The sequence below is a fragment of the Nymphaea colorata genome, chromosome 11 (genome assembly GCF_008831285.2).
Source record: "Nymphaea colorata isolate Beijing-Zhang1983 chromosome 11, ASM883128v2, whole genome shotgun sequence".
Lineage (NCBI taxonomy): Eukaryota > Viridiplantae > Streptophyta > Magnoliopsida > Nymphaeales > Nymphaeaceae > Nymphaea > Nymphaea colorata.
The window spans coordinates 7,005,770-7,029,139 of NC_045148.1; the positions used below are offsets into that span (position 1 = coordinate 7,005,770).

At 37.8% G+C, this 23,370-nt stretch overlaps 4 protein-coding genes and 1 pseudogene across 4 annotated transcripts; 1 reads left to right on the forward strand and 4 right to left on the reverse strand.

Annotated features, from left to right (window-relative positions):
* Positions 1–501: 501 nt before the first annotated feature.
* LOC116264502 (17.1 kDa class II heat shock protein-like) lies at positions 502–1,523 on the reverse strand (annotated as a pseudogene).
* A 4,723-nt stretch (positions 1,524–6,246) lies between these two features.
* On the reverse strand, positions 6,247–7,141 carry LOC116264460 (17.1 kDa class II heat shock protein-like). The gene has a single exon (XM_031644707.2). It carries the CDS (start codon positions 6,934–6,936, stop codon positions 6,451–6,453), a length of 486 nt encoding a protein of 161 aa, XP_031500567.1. The 5' UTR covers positions 6,937–7,141; the 3' UTR covers positions 6,247–6,450.
* A 2,750-nt stretch (positions 7,142–9,891) lies between these two features.
* On the reverse strand, positions 9,892–10,807 carry LOC116264495 (17.1 kDa class II heat shock protein-like). The gene has a single exon (XM_031644762.1). The coding sequence runs from the start codon at positions 10,588–10,590 to the stop codon at positions 10,096–10,098; it is 495 nt and encodes a 164-aa protein (XP_031500622.1). The 5' UTR covers positions 10,591–10,807; the 3' UTR covers positions 9,892–10,095.
* A 4,139-nt stretch (positions 10,808–14,946) lies between these two features.
* Positions 14,947–18,324, forward strand: LOC116264335 (probable secretory pathway GDP dissociation inhibitor 1). Its single transcript, XM_031644482.1, has 10 exons — positions 14,947–14,964; positions 15,074–15,139; positions 15,505–15,759; positions 16,037–16,096; positions 16,213–16,275; positions 16,447–16,552; positions 16,673–16,746; positions 17,574–17,636; positions 17,997–18,098; positions 18,196–18,324. The coding sequence occupies exons 1-10, from the start codon at positions 14,947–14,949 to the stop codon at positions 18,322–18,324; spliced, it is 936 nt and encodes a 311-aa protein (XP_031500342.1).
* A 2,513-nt stretch (positions 18,325–20,837) lies between these two features.
* Positions 20,838–21,898, reverse strand: LOC116264498 (17.1 kDa class II heat shock protein-like). Its single transcript, XM_031644768.2, has one exon. The coding sequence runs from the start codon at positions 21,548–21,550 to the stop codon at positions 21,056–21,058; it is 495 nt and encodes a 164-aa protein (XP_031500628.1). The 5' UTR covers positions 21,551–21,898; the 3' UTR covers positions 20,838–21,055.
* Positions 21,899–23,370: the final 1,472 nt, after the last annotated feature.

Genomic DNA, 23,370 nt, shown 5'->3' on the forward strand with positions numbered 1-23,370 from the left:
CCTAATTATTATCTCAGATCACCTCTTACCTCAAATATGAGGTAAATAAAAATAATTTTAAGGAAAGAAAAAAGGATGATGATTGAGAGTTTGTATCGACTAATAACTTCATATTTTTCTTCTTTGTTTGTTTTGTCGGGACAAAGTCTTAGAAAACTGGGTCTCAGATTCCCTTAATTTGATCAGATGCTTAAATATAAGCACTAAAATTTAGCGTAAAAAAAAAAAATAAATGGTCCATAGTAATGGGTCCAAAGAGGTTGGTGTAATGGCAAGTTTCCATTTTAAATTCTATCAACCTTTCATGAAATCATATCAACTCATAGTCATAGAAGCTGTAATGTGAATCGACCATTGATCCCAGATGAACTTAATCATAAGGACATCCCAAAAGCATAAATCCGAATGCAACACAGCATAAACCAGAAAATTCCATACAACTAACAAAAAAAAAAAAAAAAAACTTCTCGGTTGAAACAACCCCAAAAGGATTTACTATCTACATGTATCCCGAAACATAGCTTAAAAAACATACATTAAAAGACATTAGACAATCTAAACAGCCAAAAACTATTTTTTATATATTCAGAAGATTTCATAACAGAGGGGCTGAAGAAATCAAGACATGAATCATCTCAGGCCAGACGGAAAAGAAAAAGACAAAAAAACATAGACAGAGACTCGACACAAGTGCGCAGCAGAACTAGTTTATGATGGCCAAAACAGAGCACAGACAGTGGAGCTCCGTTTCTCAAGCGACCTTGACCTCGATGGTCTTGGGTTTCTTGGGTTCGGGAGGCGGCACCTTCTGCACCGTCACAGTGAGCACGCCGTCCTGGTACTCCGCCGAGATGGCGTCGGCATTGGCGTTCTTGGGCAGGTTGAATTTCCTCATGAACTTCCCCACCCTGCGCTCCATCCTCAAGTACTTCACCTCCGCTTCCTTCTCCTCCTTCTCCTTGCGTTGCTCCTCCCTCTTCCTCTCGCCGCTGATGCTGAGGACATTCCCCCCTCGATCTGGACGTTGATTTCGCCGGACTTGAGCCCCGGCATGTCGAGGACGAAGACGTAGGAGGAAGGGTACTCCTTGACATCGGCCGGCGTGGAGGCCATGGCCCTGGTGGTGTCCCGCACGTAGCAGCGGGCGGGCGCGTTCAGCTGCTTCTCCATCTCGTCCGGGACGCTCAGCAGCTGGTTGAGCGTCGACAGCAGCGGCTGCTCCACCATGAGCACATCCATTTTTCTACGCCTTTTGCTTTTCCCCTTCTAGCCAATTGGTTTTTGCTTCTTTAACGGAAGCTTCGATCAAGGAAAAAGATGGGGATGATTGCAGTCGGCTTCTTCTCCTCCTCTTCGGATTTGCTAGAGTGATCGACGACTGATAGACGCTGAAATGGAACTACAATTTATAACGGGACTGAAGTTCGACGGGAAGGTGGCAGAGAGAACTAGAAGATGCTAGAGGCAGCCATTATTTCCGGGCGCTACTCTCCTCCCCTCCATGATATTGATTTCTCCCTGGAATCTTCTAGAACTTTTTGCAGTACTCCTTTATCTTCTGGAACTTGAAGGATGTGCTTCGCTTCTAAGCCAGTATATTCTAGAACTTTGGCAGAACGATTGACCAGGATTACGGAGGAGAATGCATCACAATGGGGGCGGTTGAATTAATCTTCTGCAACTTTTGGATTCCATGAAGTAATCTAAGCTCTAAATACACATGGTTGAGATTGTTTCTGTTTTTCTTTATCAATTGCCAACAATATAGATGACGTCAAATTTCCGATTTCACATTTCAATCTGGTGCTGGATTCTAGAGTAGGGAGAAATTTCAAGTTTTTTGTCTAAATGACAGTCATTAGCTAGCTATGTCCTTAAATGCGATAAAAAGATGCGAGACGTTGGACTCATCATAAGGGGGAAACTTGAAGATCAGAATTGTAAAATATATACTATATATAAAAAATTGAAAAAAACAATTAAAATAACAATATGTAAGAAAAAAGCACATTTAACTCTCATTGATCGTCTAATTATCCAAAAGGTTCGGTGGTCTTCAAGTAATTTTCGTTTTTTTCATGCAACGGTTGGTATCCTTCGAAATTTATTTGCATACATAGAATCTAAATGAAGACGAAAAAACTATTAAGAAAATATCATGTCTCGTTTATTTTGAAAATTTTGATGATCTTTTTGAAATGCAATATATTAAAATAAAACGCTTGAGTCATAGTCATACTTTTGCTTTGCAGGTAAGATAAAAAGTTTTTGCTCAACGATTAGCTAAAAAAGATAAGTTTTATAAAGAAGCAAAAGAAAACTTGTTTTTATTTTCCTTATTGTAATAAGTTGGTATTTTTACATGAAAAACGTTCAGAGTTGATTTGATTGAAGGACGAAACCTTTTGTTTTGCTTTGATATTTCCATAAACAAAATTTGTAAAGTTTCACGAGCATTTATTCAGCCAATCGTCAATCAATGCCCACCAGTATATTTCAATCTAAGCGTTTGGTTAGAATGGGAATGACAAATCATGTCAGCCTCCTGTTTAATGAGCAAATGTTTAAGTGAGTAATGAAGAGTATTTCATTCTACCATTGCTATTATTAACTGAAACGAAGCTCTCAACATTCTTTCGGAAGGTCAGGTCCAGGGGCGGAGCCAGGATTTTTTTTTAAGAGCGGGCCAAATGGGAATTGAGTTTTGTGGGTTGGATTTGGGTAGCGCCAAACTGAACTCACATTCAAAAAATACATAAAGGCAAAAAAAAAATCTTTACACTGTAACTCTTTTTTTCGTTTGGTGGAGGTGAGGCCATGACCTAGGCGAGCCCCCCCTCCCTCCGCCCGTGGTCAGGTCGGTCTCATTTTATTGCATGCACCCTGAAAGCCTTCCCAGGATGCCCTTGATATTGGTTTCACACAAGGGCAGAGCCAAAGGAAGGCCCATAGGGGTCTTGACCCCACCTCAATTAAAAAAAAAAGTTTACATGTAAATTTTTAAAAAAATTCACTTGTCATATATAAAAAATTTAAAAAATAATATTTAAATTCTTATCAAAATTTAAAAACTTTAATTCAACCATCTCTTATGAAAAATTTCTTGCTCCACCCTAGGTTTCACATCCTATGTTTTAAAATTTTTAATAAAAATAATATTGTTCTTAAGGCATATAGCCTATAATGCATCACCTGTGAACCATGGTGCGGCCATGCGCTTAAGCCTGTGAAGCTAATGCCCCAGTTTAATATGAGAACGTTCTTTGTTAATCGGTTTTATTGGGGGAGAGGAAGCCATAAATTGGGGTTTATCAGGACCAGTGCTACGAGCTTTCGCAATCCAATGGGACCTTCGTAAAGTCGATCAGTATGAGTGTTATGATGAATTCGATTGGGAAGTCCAATGGCAAAAAGAAGGAGACTCATTAGCTTAGTGAGAATTAGATGTTATAACGATTCAAAAGGCAATCTGTCTAATTGGCATATCCAACATTGTACATTGTGTTGTTTATTTTGTACATCTTAAAACATTCCGGTGAATTATGATACCGATGAGGAAAAAGCGGGCCTAAGTGGCCATTAAATGACTCCAATCGAACCTAAAATTTTTATATACGTATAGCAAGAAGGATGCGTGAGAATGTTCAACATAGGCGCTTGACGAAGTTGCAGCATTTGTGTTCATCGACTTTGCTCCTAGAATGCTGTCTAGGGGATGCTAGTTTAGGTTCTTCATGTGGTAGTAGGTGTGTCCTTTTTCGATGAAGTTATACAAGATTTAGTTCATCTTCTTTTGTGTTACATCACTTCAATTTGCTCTTTCCATCTGCAATCTCTTTTGATTCTTCATGCTTGTCAACTTGGCGTCGATTGAGGTTTTTGATAGAAGATTTAGTTCATCTTCTTTTGTGTTACAGCACTTCAATTTGCTCTTTCCATCTGCAATCTCTTTTTATTATTCATGCTTGTCAACTTGGCGTCGATTGAGGTTTTTGATAGAAGATTTAGTTCATCTTCTTTTGTGTTACATCACTTCAATTTGCTCTTTCCGTCTGCAATGATTCTTCATGCTTGTCAACTTGGCGTCGATTGAGGTTTTTGATAGAAGATTTAGTTCATCTTCTTTTGTGTTACAGCACTTCAATTTGCTCTTTCCATCTGCAATCTCTTTTTATTATTCATGCTTGTCAACTTGGCGTCGATTGAGGTTTTTGATAGAAGATTTAGTTCATCTTCTTTTGTGTTACATCACTTCAATTTGCTCTTTCCATCTGCAATGATTCTTCATGCTTGTCAACTTGGCGTCGATTGAGGTTTTTGATAGAAGATTTAGTTCATCTTCTTTTGTGTTACAGCACTTCAATTTGCTCTTTCCATCTGCAATCTCTTTTTATTATTCATGCTTGTCAACTTGGCGTCGATTGAGGTTTTTGATAGAAGATTTAGTTCATCTTCTTTTGTGTTACATCACTTCAATTTGCTCTTTCCATCTGCAATGATTCTTCATGCTTGTCAACTTGGCGTCGATTGAGGTTTTTGATAGAAGATTTAGTTCATCTTCTTTTGTGTTACAGCACTTCAATTTGCTCTTTCCATCTGCAATCTCTTTTTATTATTCATGCTTGTCAACTTGGCGTCGATTGAGGTTTTTGATAGAAGATTTAGTTCATCTTCTTTTGTGTTACATCACTTCAATTTGCTCTTTCCATCTGCAATGATTCTTCATGCTTGTCAACTTGGCGTCGATTGAGGTTTTTGATAGAAGATTTAGTTCATCTTCTTTTGTGTTACAGCACTTCAATTTGCTCTTTCCATCTGCAATCTCTTTTGTGTTACAGGTTTTTGATTTCATCGATAAAGTGATAAAGTGTATTGGCCACGTGAATTTCTCAAAGATTTTTTTCTTTCAGCATAAAAAACTATCCAGATATTTTTGTTGAGAAAAACACACAAACTATTGTACTTCACAATTGAAGAGAGTAGCTCACAACAACCTGTAAATAAGCACTGTTGTCCCGTGAAAATACTTCTTTCACCCGAACTCTAAAAATAAAAACCCTTATCATCCAAGGGATCTCACAAAGATATATATATATTTGATGCACAGTAATGAAACAAGCAAAGAAAAAATAATCTTCACACAAAAGAAGGAAGACACAAATTTTAACATGAAAAACCTCTCAAAATGAGAGGTAAAAACCATGAGATTGAGAGCAACCCAACAACAAATCCACTATGTAATATAGAAACGGCTACAAGGCAATATATAATGCCTACACTCCAAAAGGCTAAAAATTGCTAAAATAGAGAAACAATGATGCAAATAAAAAAGAAGTAAAATAATATCATCTAATTGAAAGTGATTTTTTCACAATAAAAAAACCATCGTTCTCTTTGCCCTAATCTTCAATAATAAAAAAAAAAAAATGAAAGAAAAACCAAAATAACAATTCAAAATTTTCCCTTTTACAATCTCTCTTTCTCTCTTGTTAGAATCTCTTTAATGGCTTCAACAATCAATGAAAAACAATCTCTCTTTCCCTCTTGTTAGAATCTCTTTAATGACTTCAAAAATCAATGAAAAACAAGAACTCTCCCTTTCTTTCTTCCTCTTCCCTCAAGAACAAAGAAGAAGAGAGATGCACAACAACCCTAAACGCACAAAGAAAATAGGGTGTCCTCCACCTATAGTCCTCTTTTTTTAAAATTTCAGTTTTAATTCATCAAATTTATCAAAACCATTCCTTTTCATTTTTGTTAAGTACGGATGCTTTTATTTATTTTTTATTTTTTGCTTTGAATCTTCCACATAAAAGTGATTCAACCCAACAATATCTGTGGTCATCAAATGCAATTCCATGCAATACAGGGGATTCTCTTCCTCCTTCCTTCATAAAGCTTTTTGCTTTTTGCGAACAGAAGATTCCAAGAGTTCTGCACGGCCGTCAGATGCCACTGACCTACTTTATAACGAGACCAGAGGCCCTTGAATAGAGAAAAACGGGACAGGCTAGCCGCCTTACAACAGAAACAACCCAGGCAGTGCCAGAACTTGGATCGTCTTCGCCTGACACCTTTGATATTCTTCTCTTGCCATCTCTTCATCGTGTAATGAGCTCCAAACTCAATTCAATGGTATTTCAAAAGGATTTATCGCCTGCATTAAGCAAGGGCTGCCGTGTTTCTCGAAGGAAAAGAACAGAAGAACATTGGAAGACAATCATTGTATTTGTGGCGATCCATCGCTAGAGTTCGAACAGCGAGAAATTTCATTTTTATATGCAGAATGTTTCATTACAGAGCGGCTCTCATATGATATGAGTCACCTCAGGCCCGACGGTACAAGAAAAACGCATAAAGAGAGAAAGGGGCATAAAGCAAACAAGGGATACCACTATTGTATTCTCAGACAGCAAAAAGTAGAAAAAACAGAGGTCTATGCCCTGTTTCTCAAGCCACCTTGACCTCGATGATCTTGGGTTTCTTGGGTTCAGGAGGCGGCAGCTTCTGCACCGTCACAGTGAGCACGCCGTCCTGGTACTCCGCCGAGATGGCGTCGGCATTGGCGTTCTTGGGCAGGTTGAATTTCCTCATGAACTTCCCCACCCTGCGCTCCATCCTCAAGTACTTCACCTCCGCCTCCTTCTCCTTCTTTTGTTGCCGTTGCTCTTCCCTCTTCCTCTCGCCGCTGATGTTGAGGACATTCCCTTCCTCGATCTGGACCTTGATTTCGCCGGACTTGAGCCCCGGCATGTCGAGGACGAAGACGTAGGAGGAAGGGTACTCCTTGACATCGGCAGGCGTGGAGGACATGGCCCGGGTATCGCGCACGTAGCTGCGGGCGGGCGCGTTCAGCTGCTTCTCCATCTCGTCCGGGGCGCTCAGCAGCTGGTTGAGCGTCGACAGCAGCGGCTGCTCCACCATCAGCACATCCATTTTTCTACTCCTTTTCTCTCTTTCCCCCTCCTCTTGGCGTGGAGTTTGTTTCTGTGCAACTGAGGTTCAAGGTTGATCGCGATCGAAATATCTGTATAGGGGTTTGATCGAACGATTGTGGATGGGAGGAACGAAGAATAGATTGGCAATTTATAGGGGAAGCAGAGAAGCTCTGGAAGGTTGCAGAGAGATCTGGAAGGTGCCGGATGGAGGGAGACAGTTATTTCTTTCCGGCGTTGCACCATGATCTAGAACTTTCCGGATCTAGAACCTGCGTGTTCTCGATTTTTGGACCAGACTCTTTGCCCAAAATGAATCAGGTAACCCAAAAAAACACGATAAATTAAATGATGTTTAAAACTTAAAAAAACATGTTTTTTGAAAAAAAACATTCAAAACAAAAAACGAGGTCTTAACGCATTTTTTCACGTTTTTTTATTTTTTTTAATTTTTTAATGCTAAATAGTTTTTTTTTTATTTGTTACAAATCTACTTTTGATGTTTGTTTCATTAGTTTCTTTTTTATTTTATTTTATTTTTTATTTTTTAAAAATTTAACATATTTTTTTTCTTGTTTCTTTCAAGCTCACTTTATTATACTCGAAAAAAACTTTACCATATTATATTTGAAAAAAATCTTACTGTTTAAAACTTGGAAACATTATTTGTATCTATAGTTTAGATTAAATATAATTCATTCTGTTATTTTGGGACTTAATAAATTAACGTAAGATACAAATACAATTCGTTCTATTATTTTGTGACTTAATAAATTAGCATAAGATCCAAATATGCATTTTCCTGATACTATAAAAACATTATTTGACTAACATGTGCTTCTTATCAAAACAACATCAAACATTATTTGACTAACATGTGCTTCTTATCAAAACGACATCGTTAAAGAACATAATTGGATTGTGAAAAAAAGTTTTTTAACAATCAAATTTTAATGGGTCTGACTTTTATCCCTTACTTAGTGGTATGTGATCTATCAATCGTTCAGTCTCAAACCATAGCACAGTTGTCGATCCCATGATCACGACCCTGGTATTGGGACCGACAATGTTATAAGAAGCGTACGCTTTACAAAGAAAAAACACGATTCAAGGTGTTTTTTAGAAAAAATGCCTTGAGGCAGAGCAGTGAGGCGCACGCATCCCTGAAGCATGCGCCTCACTTGGTAGAGGGGTACGCCTCTACCTGTGACACGTTCCACACTTCAGGCGTACGCCTCAAGAACAAAGTCGCCGGAAGTGTCCGATACACTACGAGGTGCAGGGAGAGGGGAGGTCGCCGCCTCCCCTCTACAGTGCTGGTGACGCCTGACAAGGAATCACTGGCAGTTCTGGGCAGCCGGCGACGCTTCACCAGGAGTTGCCACTCCAGCACCAGGAAGGGGAGGCGATGGCCTCCCCCAAAACATAGATTTGGATACACAAAGAAGAAAAGGCAGAGGGAGAGAAACAAAGTGGAGATGGAGCCAAAGATGGGAAGTGGAACCACCGAACGAGCTATGAAGGAGGAAGACGCGGATGGCTTGTTGAGCGATAAAGGTGCTCCGTCGATCGAAGGAGGAAGATGCATTGGCAAGGGGGAGAGGAAGGGGTACGACTAACGGGCAAAAAAAAAAAAAAAAACTCCTTTAATGATGCCCTTTATTGACCGGACCACTTAATGGACCTAATATTATTAAGATCTGGACAATAAGGTGAAGATATAAGCAGCTCAAATTTGGTAGGCTTTCTAGTGTTTACTGCACATCACACTATAAAACTGACTTTTATGCAATTTGATGTGGATTTGGATTGGATTTTAATGTAAACTTTAAATTAATTGAATCTAAAACAAGCCGTTCTATGACCCAATGTTTATATCATGAGTTCATATTCGATTGGTATTGCTTTAAGTTCAATTTGGGTTAGACTTTCTGTTCTATTCTAAATTTGAATGGGTCCATTTTGTGAGAACCCCAAGATAAATAAAGGTAAGAAACTCAACAATATTAGAAGTTAGGTAAATGAAACGAACAGTAGTTTATAAGTTCTGGGTATGGTGTTAATATTTGTTGCATTATGTGTTGTTAATATTAAGGTATGCTTAGTAATTTGAGCTTTTGCGTACATTTAATTAAACTCATTGGATGCTTACACAAATTACAAATTACGCAAGCAGTCTTTGTACTAGTACTATGTATGTTATGACATTGTTTTTATTTGGATTTACAAATTATTGTGATTTGCATATGTTGTGTGTTGTTTTTTATTGATATGCTTAAGATTGTAGTCATTTTTTTAATTATGTTGTTATTTTTATAAATATTATATAATTCACAAATTTGTCCGTGAAGCTTACGCTTCAATTAACGCCTCGCGCCTCGCTTTCTCACCTTTTACAACATTGGGGACCGATGCATCAATCCAAAATTTTGTACCATAAATCTTCAAAGAGATAGAAAGACAAACTAATGCAGGAGCAAAGCATGGAATAAAATACTTAGTTTCAATTTGGTGTTTTATTTACTATTTTGTTTTATATGGTTCCCATTCTAGTATTTTAGGTTTTTATTTATTCTTATTTTTAGATCCAGATCCAGGGAACCGTATGGAGCCTGTTGTGGAGCCTCATTTGTGATTAGTTTTTGAGTGAACGAAAACCTTTATAGCTATTGTCGTTCTATTTTTCGTTCCCTTTTGGATCAGTTTCTATAGTCTTTAGATTAGTTAGGCGTTTGATCGTGGATGCATCACAAACAGTTACAGATTAATTAATCCTAGAAAAGAAGAAGAGACCTTATATCTTCGATATATTGGAAAAGAAGGTGGAGGCTTATCCTCCAGCGCTTCTATTGTAGAACTAAGAAGCTGATAAAAAGGAGTGATTGTCTGTATCAAGCGAGAGCCGCCATGTTTGTCAAAAGAAATGCTCAGAAACATTTGAAGACGACCAATTGAAGCACATTCACTGCATTTATAGTAAGAAATCATTTTACATTCAGAAGATGTCATTACAGATGGACTCCCATCTCAATTCCTTAAGGAAAGGAAACGAACAAGATGAAAAAGGAGACAAAGAGGCATGACACGACCAGGCAACACAACTAGTTTATCAAGGCCAGAAAACAGAACACAAACAGAAACCACAGCGGGGCACCATTTTTCAAGCCACCTTAATTTCGATGGTCTTGGGCTTCTTGGGCTCAGGAGGCGGCAATTTCTGCACCGCCACGGTGAGCACGCCGTCCCGATACTCGGCAGAGATGGCATCGACATTGGCGTTCTTGGGCAGGTTAAATTTCCTCATGAGCTTTCCCACCCTGCGTTCCATCCTCAAGTACTTCACCTCCGCCTCCTCCTTTTCCTTCTCCTTGTGTTGTTCCTCTTGCTCCTCCCTCTTCCTCTCGCCGCTGATGCTGAGGACATTCCCCTCCTCGATCTGGACATTGATTTCGCCGGACTTGACCCCGGGCATGTCGAGGACGAAGACGTAGGAGGAAGGATACTCCTTGATGTCGGCAGGCGTGGAGGCCATGGCCTTGGTGTCGCGCACGTAGCTGCGGGTGGGCGCGTTCAGCAGCTTCTCCATCTCTTCCGGGACGCTCAGCAGCTGGTTGAGCGTCGATACAAGCGGTTGCTCCGCCATCAGCACATCCATTTCTCTACGACTTTTCCTTTTCTTCTATCTGTTGCTCTGAAATTGGTTTCTGCTTCTGCAATGGATCCTCGAGAGAGAGAGAGAGATTGCTGTTGTTGTCTTGGCGTTTGATCGAGTGACTGTTGATGGGGAAATGGAAAACGGATTGGCCAAGTTATAAGGGAAGCGGAGAAGCGAGATGGAAGGTGGGAGAAAGAACCAGAATCCGCCCGGTGTTTCCCGAAGCTTCCCGGAGCAAAAGAATCCTAACTACAATTCCGCGGGCCTTGCTCGCCCTATAAATCGGCGTCCGAATCTGAAATTCGGTTTTATAATTTAAATCTGATTTGAATCCAAATTTTACATTCACGTATAAATCCAACTCAAAATTTTGAATTCAATCCAACCGATTTCCAAAAGGTGAGAGAAGGATATTTATTTAAAATTAAATACGATACAAATCCATTCAAATATTTATATATACTAAATAAAATACGATACAAATCCATTCAAATATTTATATATACCCAAATCTAAGTCTGATTATGAATTTAATACAATTTTTTCATTACATATTTAATTTTTTTCCATATACCATTTTTTTGAAACGATTCAATCAATATCCAATCCAAATCTGACATATTGACATCTCTAATCACCATTAAATTATATTATGTCACCATGTTTTATCAAAACTTGCTCTTTTGATATCAACCCAATAAAAAAACAAATCCATGGGCCTGTGTTGACCTTATATTGTGGACTGTTTGTGAACGAACTGTAGGGCAACATCCACCATCCATGCACACACTACAAGGTGTAATATAATAGTATCTACAATTCATATGCTGAAAGAAATCTGCGAAAAAGTTTTTGCCCCACCAATAGATATATAGTTCTAATTTCAATGAAGGGCTATTAAATCCTTGGAGGAGAATACTTACCACATATTTCAAGGAAAGGACTAACAACAGAAAGCAAGTCCCTCTGTCTAACCAAGATCGATCAACACATGAGCACTAACAATAGACTGTAAAATTTTCCCATGAAAATTCTTTTTAATGCTTCATCAAAGCATAAAATCCTTGATTTGAACTGAAACACAAAAAGCTTGCCACTAAAATATTTTAATGACAATTACTAGAAATTTCTATTTATAGAAATAACATTTGGCAGAAAGCAAATGCAGCCTTAAAAAAATATAATTACCTGGCTGTAACTGTTTATTTCAAATTAGCTAATTGAAAATTATTGTATGTTTCCATAGTAATTATTGTATTTGCTCCTCGTAGCTGGTCAAATTGGTAGAGTGGCGAAAGGCCAATGGTTATCCTGATTCATATATCTGCTACTCCTCCTCTGCAAAGCAAAGGGTGGGTACGCGATGCTTAGTTGATGGATGTGGTACTCCCCACCTAGGTCCTGAGGCCAATGGTTAGTTTGATTCCTATAACTGCTAATCTTCTTATGCAGAGCAAATGGCGGGCACGCGATGCTTATTTGATGGGTACGAGATGCTTAGTTGATGGATGTCTCACTCTTGACTCAAGTCCGAAGCAACCTTCAACCAAGTTCATGGTAAAAAAGAAAGTAGCTTTGGGTCAACGACAAGAGAAAAGAGGGAAGGCTTTCGACCACTTTCGGTATCTTCTCCTCACCTCTAATGTGGGCTCTAATATTGTTAAGCTCAAAAACACAAACTTGATTAGATAGCGTGCCTCCAAGCTACACATGATACAAAAAAATACGATTTTTAGCTTACAATCTTCGTATATATCTTAAGAATAGGGGATCAATAAACTTAACTGATAACAATTTAAAAGGGACCCAAAAGACAATAAAGGTTCTAGATATCATATCAAGAATTCTTCCATCTAAACATCTTGAAGATTTTCACGTTGAAAATCTCTTCTCAATCCATGCCATAACACTAAGAAAACTTAGCATGGACAGCCTTGTGCGACCAGAATGGTCCACTTTAAAGTAACAAAAGATCATCATATCATTAGCATATTCATAAAAGTTGCCGCCACAGGTAGAAAGGATAATTAAACCAGCAATCAAGCGGCATGCTACACCGCTTAGCACATGTCTATGAGAAATCTACATTTACATTTGGAAAAGATAATCCAAGACAAAGTTACCTTGGATAATTCCATGAGAAGTGCTCTACCATTCACTGAAACTACAGAAGAATCACATAAAACCCAAACTTTTTGCACTCATTGAATATGAAAGCCCAAATATTAAAGAGTATTTTGGATGAAATGACCAATTAGAATGATCCTAAGGCTTAAGAGACGAATTGCCGTTTATACTACCTTATGATGAGAACCTGACTTAGAATGGACTACCTCATAGGCCAGCAAGAAGCATTCTAATTGAATTGAATGGTCTTGTAGGAATACCCCTTGTAATTTAGATAGCAGTCTACTAATACTTTGCATTATGCAATTCACGGTAATGTGATCTATAAATTCATAAGGGCAATTACAATAGAGATTTTAATGCTCCTCAGTCTTCCATTGGAAAAAAAATATTTCAGATGCATTCACATTGGCCTTACTGACAATAGCACAGTAATTCTTGAGAAGTAATTTATATTAGAGCTAGGGCAACTCCATAGCACAGTAATTCTTGAGAAGTAATTTATATTAGAGCTAGGGAAACTCCTCTTTATGTGCCTTCTTTACTACTCAACTCATTTAATTTTTTGAAATCAAAGCTGCGAAGAATCTATTTCCATGTTCGCTAACCCAAGGCCCACAATCAACTGAAAAAGATGACAACTAAGAAAATTATCTTTAGAGAAAGAACAACATTACTACAAAAAGACAATACGCTAAGCAAAGATTCTATCATCGTTTGATTGTTAATGCCATCTTTGCATATTCTATAAATGGCATATTCCTCATCTTCCGAGGAGCATAGCTATGAAAAGGCATAGGCATCTGCCTTTCAACCACAGAACTCATAATTTTTGCTCCTCACAAATTTTCAAAGAGAGATACACTAAGCGAAGGTTTATTCTAGAAAAAAGAGATCCTAAAAAAAGAGATCCTTCCACTTGATTTGTATAGATAATCCTCAACATGAGGCTGCCCTAGAAAATTTTCTCCAAATTGAATTAAAAATTTGGTTACAAGGTGGCATTCTAAAAGAATATGAGAACGATTGTCCGGAAAAAAAATATCCGTATGAAAACTACATGTCCATTACCTGAGCTAAAAGACTGTCAGAAAAAAACCAAAAAAAAAAAAATTGTCATATAATCAAAGATGAGTAAGAACATTCAGGAACCTATTACTACAAATATATCCACTCGCATGCAATTCCTTCGATTTGCAAATAATGACCATTCTTCACCTCTTCAATTGATATTGCAAGTATTGAAAGAGATGCAAGCTCAAAGACAAGGAGCTCTACCAATCTTATCCTAAGGACAGGAAACTGCATTCAGATCTCCAGCGACATTATGGGGTCTTTGGCAGCATCAACAGCCCAATGAAGAGTTGAAAACGGAGAACTCTAGTATGCAAAAGAATTGTAACCCAATAGCCACCATCTTCAATATAACAAATTAAGGAGACACAAAAATTGCTTTTCAAGCACTAAAAATTTCTTCTATCGAACAAATCAAGCAATGAAAGCTAGTATGAGGCTTATGATCATTATCAAAATGTTGAAAATTATGCTTGGTTCGACATCCCGAAGCCTCTCTCACTTTCCATCCAATTATCCTCACGAGTAGAAAAAAAATAAAAAGCAGTACCATTCAAGCCATGTTCTTTATTGCTGCAACTCTTTCAAACACCCAAGGTTTCTTGTTACCTTGTTGTTCCACTTCGCCTGTATGAAGCAAGGGTCACCATGTTTGTCGAAAAAAAAAGTTCAGAAACACTAGAAGACAATCAATGGAAGCATAGCTATAGTATATAGTTTTAACAAATGTAATTGCTAAGCATCTTGCAGAGTGGGAGATTAAAAAAAAAATATCCATTACAGTTGACAACGCTTCATGACAACGCTTCATCAAACAATGTTCTTGTTAGAAAATTAAAAGAGAACATGGAAAAAAGTGGCATCAGCTTGTATTATGGAGGTAAATTTTTTCATGTGCGATGTTGTGCACATATTTTGAATATGATGGTACAAGATGGGTTGAGTGCCATTAAAGATTAAATCATTAGCATTAGAGATGCAGTAAAATATATCAAAGTTTCACCTTCAAGACTCCATGGTTTTGCAGCTGCAGCTAGAGAGTTGGAAATTTCAAAGACAAAGAAGTTAGTGTTAGATGTACCAACTCGTTGGAATTCAACATATTTTATGTTGAAAACAACTCTTGTATATAAAAATGTTTTTGCAAGATATAGCATGGAAGACCCAGGCTTGGTATGATTGCTTGGACCTGAGGATTACGAAAAAACAGCAGTGATATGTGATTTTCTTCAAGTTTTATATGACGTGTCCACTTTAATTTTTGGGTCATCTTATGCAACAGCGAACTTGTATTTTCTTGAAATTTGGAGAGTTCAAGAAATATTGCGGGAAAAGGTTGAAAATGAAGGTGGGTTTATGAAGGCAATGACAGTGAAAATGAAGGAGAAATTTGACAAATATTGAAAATCATGTAACTTGTTAATGATTATTGCAACCATATTAGATCCACGCGTGAAACTCACATTATCTGAGTTTGTCTTCACAAGAATTTACCAGTCAAGAGAAGAAAGGGAAGAACAAATGCAAATGATAAAACATTCTTTACAAGATGTTTATGAAAGTTACATTCAAAGAAATGAAGTGGATGTCAATATTTCTACTGCATCAACTCATTCCTCTAGTATTCGAGGTCGAGAGAGTCAAGACACACCACGTGGTGGAAGAAAGCTATTTTTTAAATTCTTAGGTAAAGTTGAGAATGTTGCTTTTCAGGTCACCAAATCTGAGATAGACACATATTTGAAGGACATATTGATTAAGCATGATGATAATGGTGATGAAGATTCTTTCAGTATTTTGCAATGGTGGAAGGATAAGGAATCTAAGTATCAAATTCTTTCACAAATAGCACGTGATCTGTTGTCAATTCCAATAACTTCTGTTGCTTCAGAAAAAGCATTTAGTGCAGGAGGTCGAATTGTTAATGATAGTCATAGTTCATTGATGCCAAAAACAGTTGAAGCTTTGGTTTGTTTGGGTAATTGGGTAAAGAATGATGGTGATCCAATGCATGAATTTTTAACAAAAGTATGTTTTGAAAAAATTGTATTCATTAAATATTTTGTGAATAATTTGTTAATTGACTATATATATTTCTTTAAGGTTGAGGATGAATCAAGTGAATATATATCATTAGAATGATTGAAGTTGTCTCTTGGTAATGCTTGTTTTTTGTCGTTGTTTTGTTTTCTTCTTTTTCTTGATCTAATGTGATTCTAGTGTCTGTTTCAGTTGCCTCTTGCAGTTTTCTGTTTTGATGTCAAGTGTTCATGACTCATGCTTGTGTGAAGAGCTTCTATATGAAGTGAGTATGTGAATTCGAGTTAGTGATATCGTTTCTTAACTTTCCTTTAACTCTTAAGAGCAGTATTTTAAATTTGGCAATAATGTGACATAGCCTTTTTTTTCTATGTTATTCAGGAGGTGGCTGTTATTGTGGCTAGAGGAAGGGATGATTCATTTTCAAGTTTTGGTTTCTTGAGAGTTGAGAGGAGAGAGGGTTCTCAAAACATTTGTTTACATGTTTTTACATACTTATGAACAAGCTATTTATGTAGAAGTCCCATTCATTTGGAATGAATTTGATGGACTAGTTTTCTGCACTGTCATTTTATTTGTTTATGATATACTGTATGAAACTTTGTAACTTGTAAGTTCAGAAGTCCATCAGGGATCTACTGTTCTTGGAATCGCTATGGTTGTGAACTTGCGGTGGCTGAGGAATTGGGACTTGAGATGGCAATTCGCTCATATGTGAAAGGTAGCCAACTATCATACCTTTTATAGTTTATGTTTCTTTCTATATTTCTTTAAAGAAAGTGTAGTTTGTATTATTAGTTTTAAATTCTGGATATTTTCCATATTCTTCACTTTAATGCAGTTCCCCTTATTGCAGCTCGTTGCAATGACAGCAACCATGCTACAGCTGTTGACCATGCCAGCTATTCTGCTAATGTGAGTACAGGGTGTAATAGGATTTAGTATAATTTATCGCTTTCCTTGTATTATATGATCTAATGGCCTTAGATCTAGTTGAGTTGAGTCACTGGGTTACACAAATCAGCATCTGACTTCATGTCTACCTGGTCCTTGTTGGTGAATGCGTAGACGCAGTTGGTGAAAAACACAAGTTTGTGTCAAAAAATAGATTCACTTGGTTAAGACTTGATCTCTGAAGGCTTAGTCACCTTAGTGTGCTATATTATTTTCATGAAACAAGGAACTTTGGGCATACTGGAAATGCTAGCTAATTGTATTTGCTTATTCAGAACTGAGTCAAAAATTGTCCTTGAGAAAATAATTGGTGGATGTGTTCATTGTTGCATTTCTTGCCTGTTTAATCAAGTGATTCAGTACTGAGATCTATGTTGTCTGATATTCATTAAAAATAGGTTTATAACATATTGTCATAATAGATTCATTACTTGTGTTTAAAAATCTGAATGATCAAGGCTTCCTTTTTCTTTCCCCTTTTTTGTCTGACTTCTCTTAAGTTATTTTGCATCATTAATTGAATGTTCTTTGTTGGTGCTTGGGATGGTAAATTCTTAATAAGCCTTATGAGGGACTAAGTTCTTGAGAAGCCTTATGGGGGACTAAGTTCAGGCTTTGTTCTTGTTTGCTTTATGCAAAATCTTTGGCACGCTTTCAAGGGGGTTCACCTTACATTTATCCTCTGTATGGACTGGGAGAGCTTCCCAGGTTTCTCTCAATTCTTAACTTGCAAAATTTTAAGTTTCTTCTCTTAATGCTTAGCCATATTAAATTAACAAGATATGTAGGCATTTGCTCGTCTAAGTGCTGCGTATGGGGGAACCTACATGCTGAACAAGCCTGAGTGCAAGGTACTCGATCTTTCTTCCGCTAATGTTGAGACGTTGAAGTTTGGTTTAAACTGACATTTGATAATCATAAGAACCTAGAGGACCAACTCCCTGAACTTTGCCTTGTCAGAATTATAAGCAGAGATGCAACAGTCCTTGTCATTTTTTTGTTTTCTCTTTAATGTATATGCTGTGTTGATATATTTCTTATGTATTCTTGTTGTTCAGATTTTGTGTTGATTCCTTCTCTGGAATTTTGATTTTCTTTTCATATTTAGCAAAGATCTTTTGTTATGTATAAGAATGTTCATGAAATAGGTAAAATTCGTTAGCTAGTCATGGACCTTTCAAAAACTAACTAACATATGGTACCTTTTGCAGGTGGAATTTGATGAAAGTGGAAATGCTTTTGGCGTGACATCTGAAGGTGAAACTGCTAAGTGCAAGAAAGTTGTATGCGATCCATCTTATTTACCAAACAAGGTAAACATTTTCCAGCATCCAGTCTCAGCTTTTTGCTTCAAGTTGTTTTTTTCTTTTTCATGACCGACTTTTAATTACCATTTTTTGAATTTAACAGGTTAAAAGGGTTGGGAAGGTTGCCCGGGCTATTTGTATAATGAATCATCTCATTCCAAATACAAATGATTCACACTCAGTACAAGTTATTCTGCCTCAGAAACAACTTGAACGCAAATCAGACATGTAGGCATTTAACTTTTGAAGTGCTTGTGACACCAGTTGCAGTCATTATGTGTTTTCAGCAATATTTATTTCGGCTGCATGTCCAAGTTTTTTACTTGCTTCATTGCTTGTCTACATTTTTAGCTGGAGTTGCTGTTCCTCAGCAATACTCCACCATTAGATTCTCAAGTTCGGTTTGTGGATCACTGGCCTAACCATAAGCAATGAAAATTTTGTAACTCTATTGTCCATCAGTAAAAGCATTTTCATCAAGTGCAAGGTCAACACTGATCACACACTCTAGGGCCAAGGAGATGGTTAAACTGTAAATGGTTGCATGGTAGAGTCGGAAAACTTTCCCTTAAGAGTGTTAGTTCCATTATTTCACCAATCACTGAAGATGACTTTGATATTCATGCGTAGAACTTATTCTTATGTTATGTTGGTTACAGGTATCTCTTCTGTTGCTCCTACTCTCAAAACATAGCACCAAAAGGAAAATATATAATGTTCATAAGATCTGACTCCCAACCCATATAATGTTTAATTTTGTCAACTCAAATAGGACCTATTATTATTATTATTTTTTTAAGTTGAAGTTTTTTCAGGAAATCATAGGCAAAAAATAATTATGAGGATAAACATTAATGGGACATTTGATTTCCTTGGTAACGAGTTAATCGAGCCTTGATCGACCTCGATAAGGATGAGTACCAAACGAGTTTATTGAGCCTTAATTGAGCTCCATAAGGATGAGTATCAAACGAGTTTATCGAGCTCGAGCTCAACAAGTAAGAATGAGTAGTTAAACGAGCTTAATCGAGTCGAGCTCGAGCTCGACAAGTGACTATCGAGTCGAGCTCGAGCCAGGATAGTCGAGCTATATTCGATCTCGAGCCGAGTCGAGCTCGTGTCTTACTTAGTCGAGCGGAGTTCGAGCTGACCGAGCTCGGGCTCGACTCGGCTCGTGTTCTGCCCTATATAACATTCACCAAAACTACATAAGAATCACATAAAACCCAAACTTTTTGCACTCATTGAATATGAAAGCCCACATATTAGGAGTATTTTAGATGAAATGACCAATTAGAATTATCCTAAGGCTTGTAATGGACTACCTGATAGGCCAGCAAGAAGCATTTTAATTAAATTGAATGGTCTTGTAAATGCCCCTTATAGTTTAGATAGCAGCCTACTAATAACATGCATTATGCAATTCACGGTAATGTGATCTATAAATTCATAAGGGCTATTGCATAGAGATTTTGCTAATGCTCCTCGTAGTCTTCCATTTGAAAAAAGTATTTCAAATGCATTCACATTGCCCTTATTGGCAATACCATAGTAATTCTTGAAAAGTAATTCACATTAGAGCTAGGGCAACTCCCCTTTCGACACCTTTAATTTTTTGAAATCAAAGCTGCGAAGAATCTATTTCTGTATTCACTCAAGGCCCACAATCAACTGAAAAAGATGACAACTAAGAAAATTACCTTTAGAAAAAGAACAACATTACTACAAGAAGATAATATGCTAAGCTAAAATTCTATCATCTTTTGATTATTAATGCCATCTTTGCAGATTCCATAAATGACATATTCCTCATCTTACGAGAAGCATAGCTATGAAAGGCATAGGCGTCTTTCAACCACGGAACTCGTAATTTTGATGGTCACAGTTTTTCAAGGAGAGATATAATAAGCGAAGATTTATTAGAGAAAAAAAGAGATCCTACCACTTTCTATAGATAATTCTTAACATTAGGCTGCCCCAGAAAATTTTCTCCAAATTGAATTAAAAATTTGGTTACAAGGTGGGATTTTTAAATAATATGTGTATGATTGTCCGGAAAAACTATGAAAATTACCTGAGCTGAAAGACTGTCAGAAAGAAACAAAAAAAAAGATTGTCATATAATCAAAGATGAGGAAGAACATTCAAGAAACTATTACCATCAGATACATCCACTCGTATGCAATTCATGTGATTTGCAACAGATGATCATTCTTCACCTCTTCAAATGATATTGCAATTATTGAAAGAGATGCAAGCTCAAAGAGAAGGAGCTCTACCAATCTTATCCTAAGGACAGAAAACTGCATTCAGATCTCCAACGACAGACAGCTATGGGGTCTTTGCCAGCATCAACAACCCAATGAACATTTGAGAACGGAGAACTCTAGTAAGTAAAAGAATTGTAACCCAATAGCCACCATCTTCAATATAACAAATTAAGGAGATGCAAAAATTGCTTGTCAATCACCTAATAGTTTCGTCTATCGAAGAAATTATGCTCATGATCATTATCAAAATGCTGAAAATTATGCTGGGTTTGACATCCCAAAGCCCTCTCACTTTCCATCCAATTATCCTCGTGAGTAGAAAAAAAATAAAGAAGCAGTACCATTCAAGCCATGTTCTTTGTTTCTGCAACTGTTTCAAAGACCCAAGGTTTCTTGTTGTTCCACTTCGCCTGTATGAAGCAAGGGCCGCCATGTTTGTCGAAAGAAATATTTACAAACACTAGAAGACAATCAATGGAAGCATAGCCATAGTATATACAGTAGGAAACTCGCTTACATTCAGAGGGTTTCGTTACAGATCGACTCCCATATCAAGTCACCTCAAGTCCTGATGGAAACGAAAAAGATGACAGAAGGAGATACAGTAGAGGCATGACACGAACAACCAACACAACTAGTTTATCAAGGCCAGAAAACAGAGCAGAAACAGAAACCACAGAGAAGCACTATTTCTCAAGCCACCTTGACCTCGATGGTCTTGGGTTTCTTGGGCTCAGGACGCGGCACCTTCTGCACCGTCACGGTGAGCACGCCGTCTCGATACTCAGCCGAAATGGCATCAACGTTGGCGTTCTTGGGCAGGTTGAATTTCCTCATGAACTTCCCCACCCTCCGCTCCATCCTCAAGTACTTCACCTCCGCCTCATCCTTCTCCTTCTCCTTGTGTTTTTGCTGTTGCTCCTCCCTCTTCCTCTCGCCGCTGATGCTGAGAACATTCCCCTCCTCGATCTGGACCCTGATGTCGCCGGATTTGAGCCCCGGCATGTCGAGGACGAAGACATAGGAGGAAGGGTACTCCTTGACGTCGGCAGGCGTGGAGGCCATCGCCTTGGTGTCGCGCACGTAGCTGCGGGTGGGCGCATTCAGCAGCTTCTCCATCTCCTCCGGCACGCTCATCAGCTGGTTGAGCGTCGACAGCAGCGGCTGCTCCACCATCACCACATCCATTTTCCTACAGCTTTTGCTTTTCCCCTTCTTGGTGATGCGGAATTGGTTTCTGCGTCTGCAAATGGAGATTAGAGAGCGCGCTCGCGAATCTTGGGGTTTGATCGAGCGATTGTTGACCACAAGTGCATCGGCCCAATTTATAAGGGAATCGGAGAGGTTGCAGAGAGAACTAGAAGGTGCTCATGGAAGGAGACGGTGATTTCCCGAAGCTTCTTTCTTGCATCTCGAGATTTTTGGAGCATTCCGTATTGCTTGGTCGCAGCAAAAGAATCTTCTCGAGGGTTTGCTTGGCCTTTGGACCGCCTTCTTCTCCAACTTTGCCTCATCGTGTGCATCCTGGACAGAACTATATTTGCAGAGAACCGCTGAACAGGTGTAACTGCACTGTTTGATTTACAATTTGAATTCATTCCGCTACTTTTAGATTTAATAAATTAAGCTCAGATCCGTAGTTCTCCAATTTGAGTTCAATCTGATCTGCTATGTTTATAATTGATAAACCAAGCTAAGATCCAAATATGCATTTGGAATAAGTTTGCAACTCGACTTCCCGGAATTTGGACCAATATTTATTTTGTTGATTTTATTCACACAAATAAGCTAAAATGAGATATAAAAACAATGCCACGTTTTCCATCGTTTTCTTGTCATGAAATACCATGTAACGTAGATGCTGTCTCAAGGTTCAACATTTTGAGTGATCGGTTTCAGAATTCAGATTTGGCTTTGGATAAAGAATTTCAGTTGTTCTAGATATAATAGATCCATAGTAACGGGCAACATTTTGAGACTGATTTTTCCAGCCTTTATATTTTTTTCTCACTCTCTCACCTACTCTTTTGTTCATTGCTTTCTTCTTTTATATTCTTTATATTTTTTCACAATTATTCTCTTTTTTATACTACTGTTAGTAGATCATAGAAAAGGAACGTTACTTAAAAAAAACCACTCTCAAATTGGGACTAGATTTAATAAATTCCTTCTTATGCTTATCACCTTTTATTAAGAAAAGGATAAGCATAGATCTCTTTATGCGAAAATAAGGCTGTTTAAGTGCAGTAAATGCAGTAAAAGACTGACAGATTTCTAATGTACTCAAAAAAGCGTTGTGGCATAATGTATGGTGCAACCAAACAAAACCGAGGTTTCCATCACTTCCTCATATATGAGATCCAAGGTTTTAGTTCACTGAGGATCTCATATCACAATACATGAAGTCACATAAATTCTTATGGAACCTCCAAATTAAATCCAATTTATATGAGGATCCTGTTTTTCTTTTTTTTTTTTGTATATATGGAATCTAGGCTTGGGCATTGCCCGATAAGAGTCGGGCCTGGCAGGCCCATGCCTGAAACCCAAGCGCAGGCCCGGCCTGGTTAAAATAAATTTTTTAAATATAAAATATTTTTTTAAAAATAAAATATATATTATTAATAAAATGAAAATAATTTCGAAAACTTTCTGGTCCAATCGAACCATATCGGGCAGACTTGTGCTGCCTTTTTCGGACCCGAACCAGGGCCCGATCGAGCCGGGTACAAGGTACCCATCGGGCTAGCAGCCCACCTCTACTAGAATCTAGTCCTTGTTTACTTGCGGGTTCCATCTAAAAGGGATTTCACATTCGAGGCACACAAGAATCGGGAAGTAGCATAAAAACTAAGGTGTCTCTTAATATCAATGTATGTATAACAATATGGGCATAATGTTTCTGTCTATTACCAAACAAACCAAACAAGAGAAAAAAGAGATGGACATAATGTTTCTCTGTCTATGACCAAACAAGAGAAAGAAAGAGAGCTGGACCGAAGCTATGC

Coding starts and splice junctions, on each gene's coding strand:
- LOC116264460 (XM_031644707.2), bottom strand. CDS start 6,936: ATGGATGTGCTGATGGTGGAGCAGCCGCTGCTGTCGACGCTCAACCAG.
- LOC116264495 (XM_031644762.1), bottom strand. CDS start 10,590: ATGGATGTGCTGATGGCGGAGCAACCGCTTGTATCGACGCTCAACCAG.
- LOC116264335 (XM_031644482.1), top strand. Junction 15,760..16,036: donor CAAAAACAGTTGAAGCTTTG/GTTTGTTTGGGT, acceptor TGCCTCTTGCAG/TTTTCTGTTTTGATGTCAAG. Junction 16,553..16,672: donor AATTCGCTCATATGTGAAAG/GTAGCCAACTAT, acceptor ACTTTAATGCAG/TTCCCCTTATTGCAGCTCGT.
- LOC116264498 (XM_031644768.2), bottom strand. CDS start 21,550: ATGGATGTGGTGATGGTGGAGCAGCCGCTGCTGTCGACGCTCAACCAG.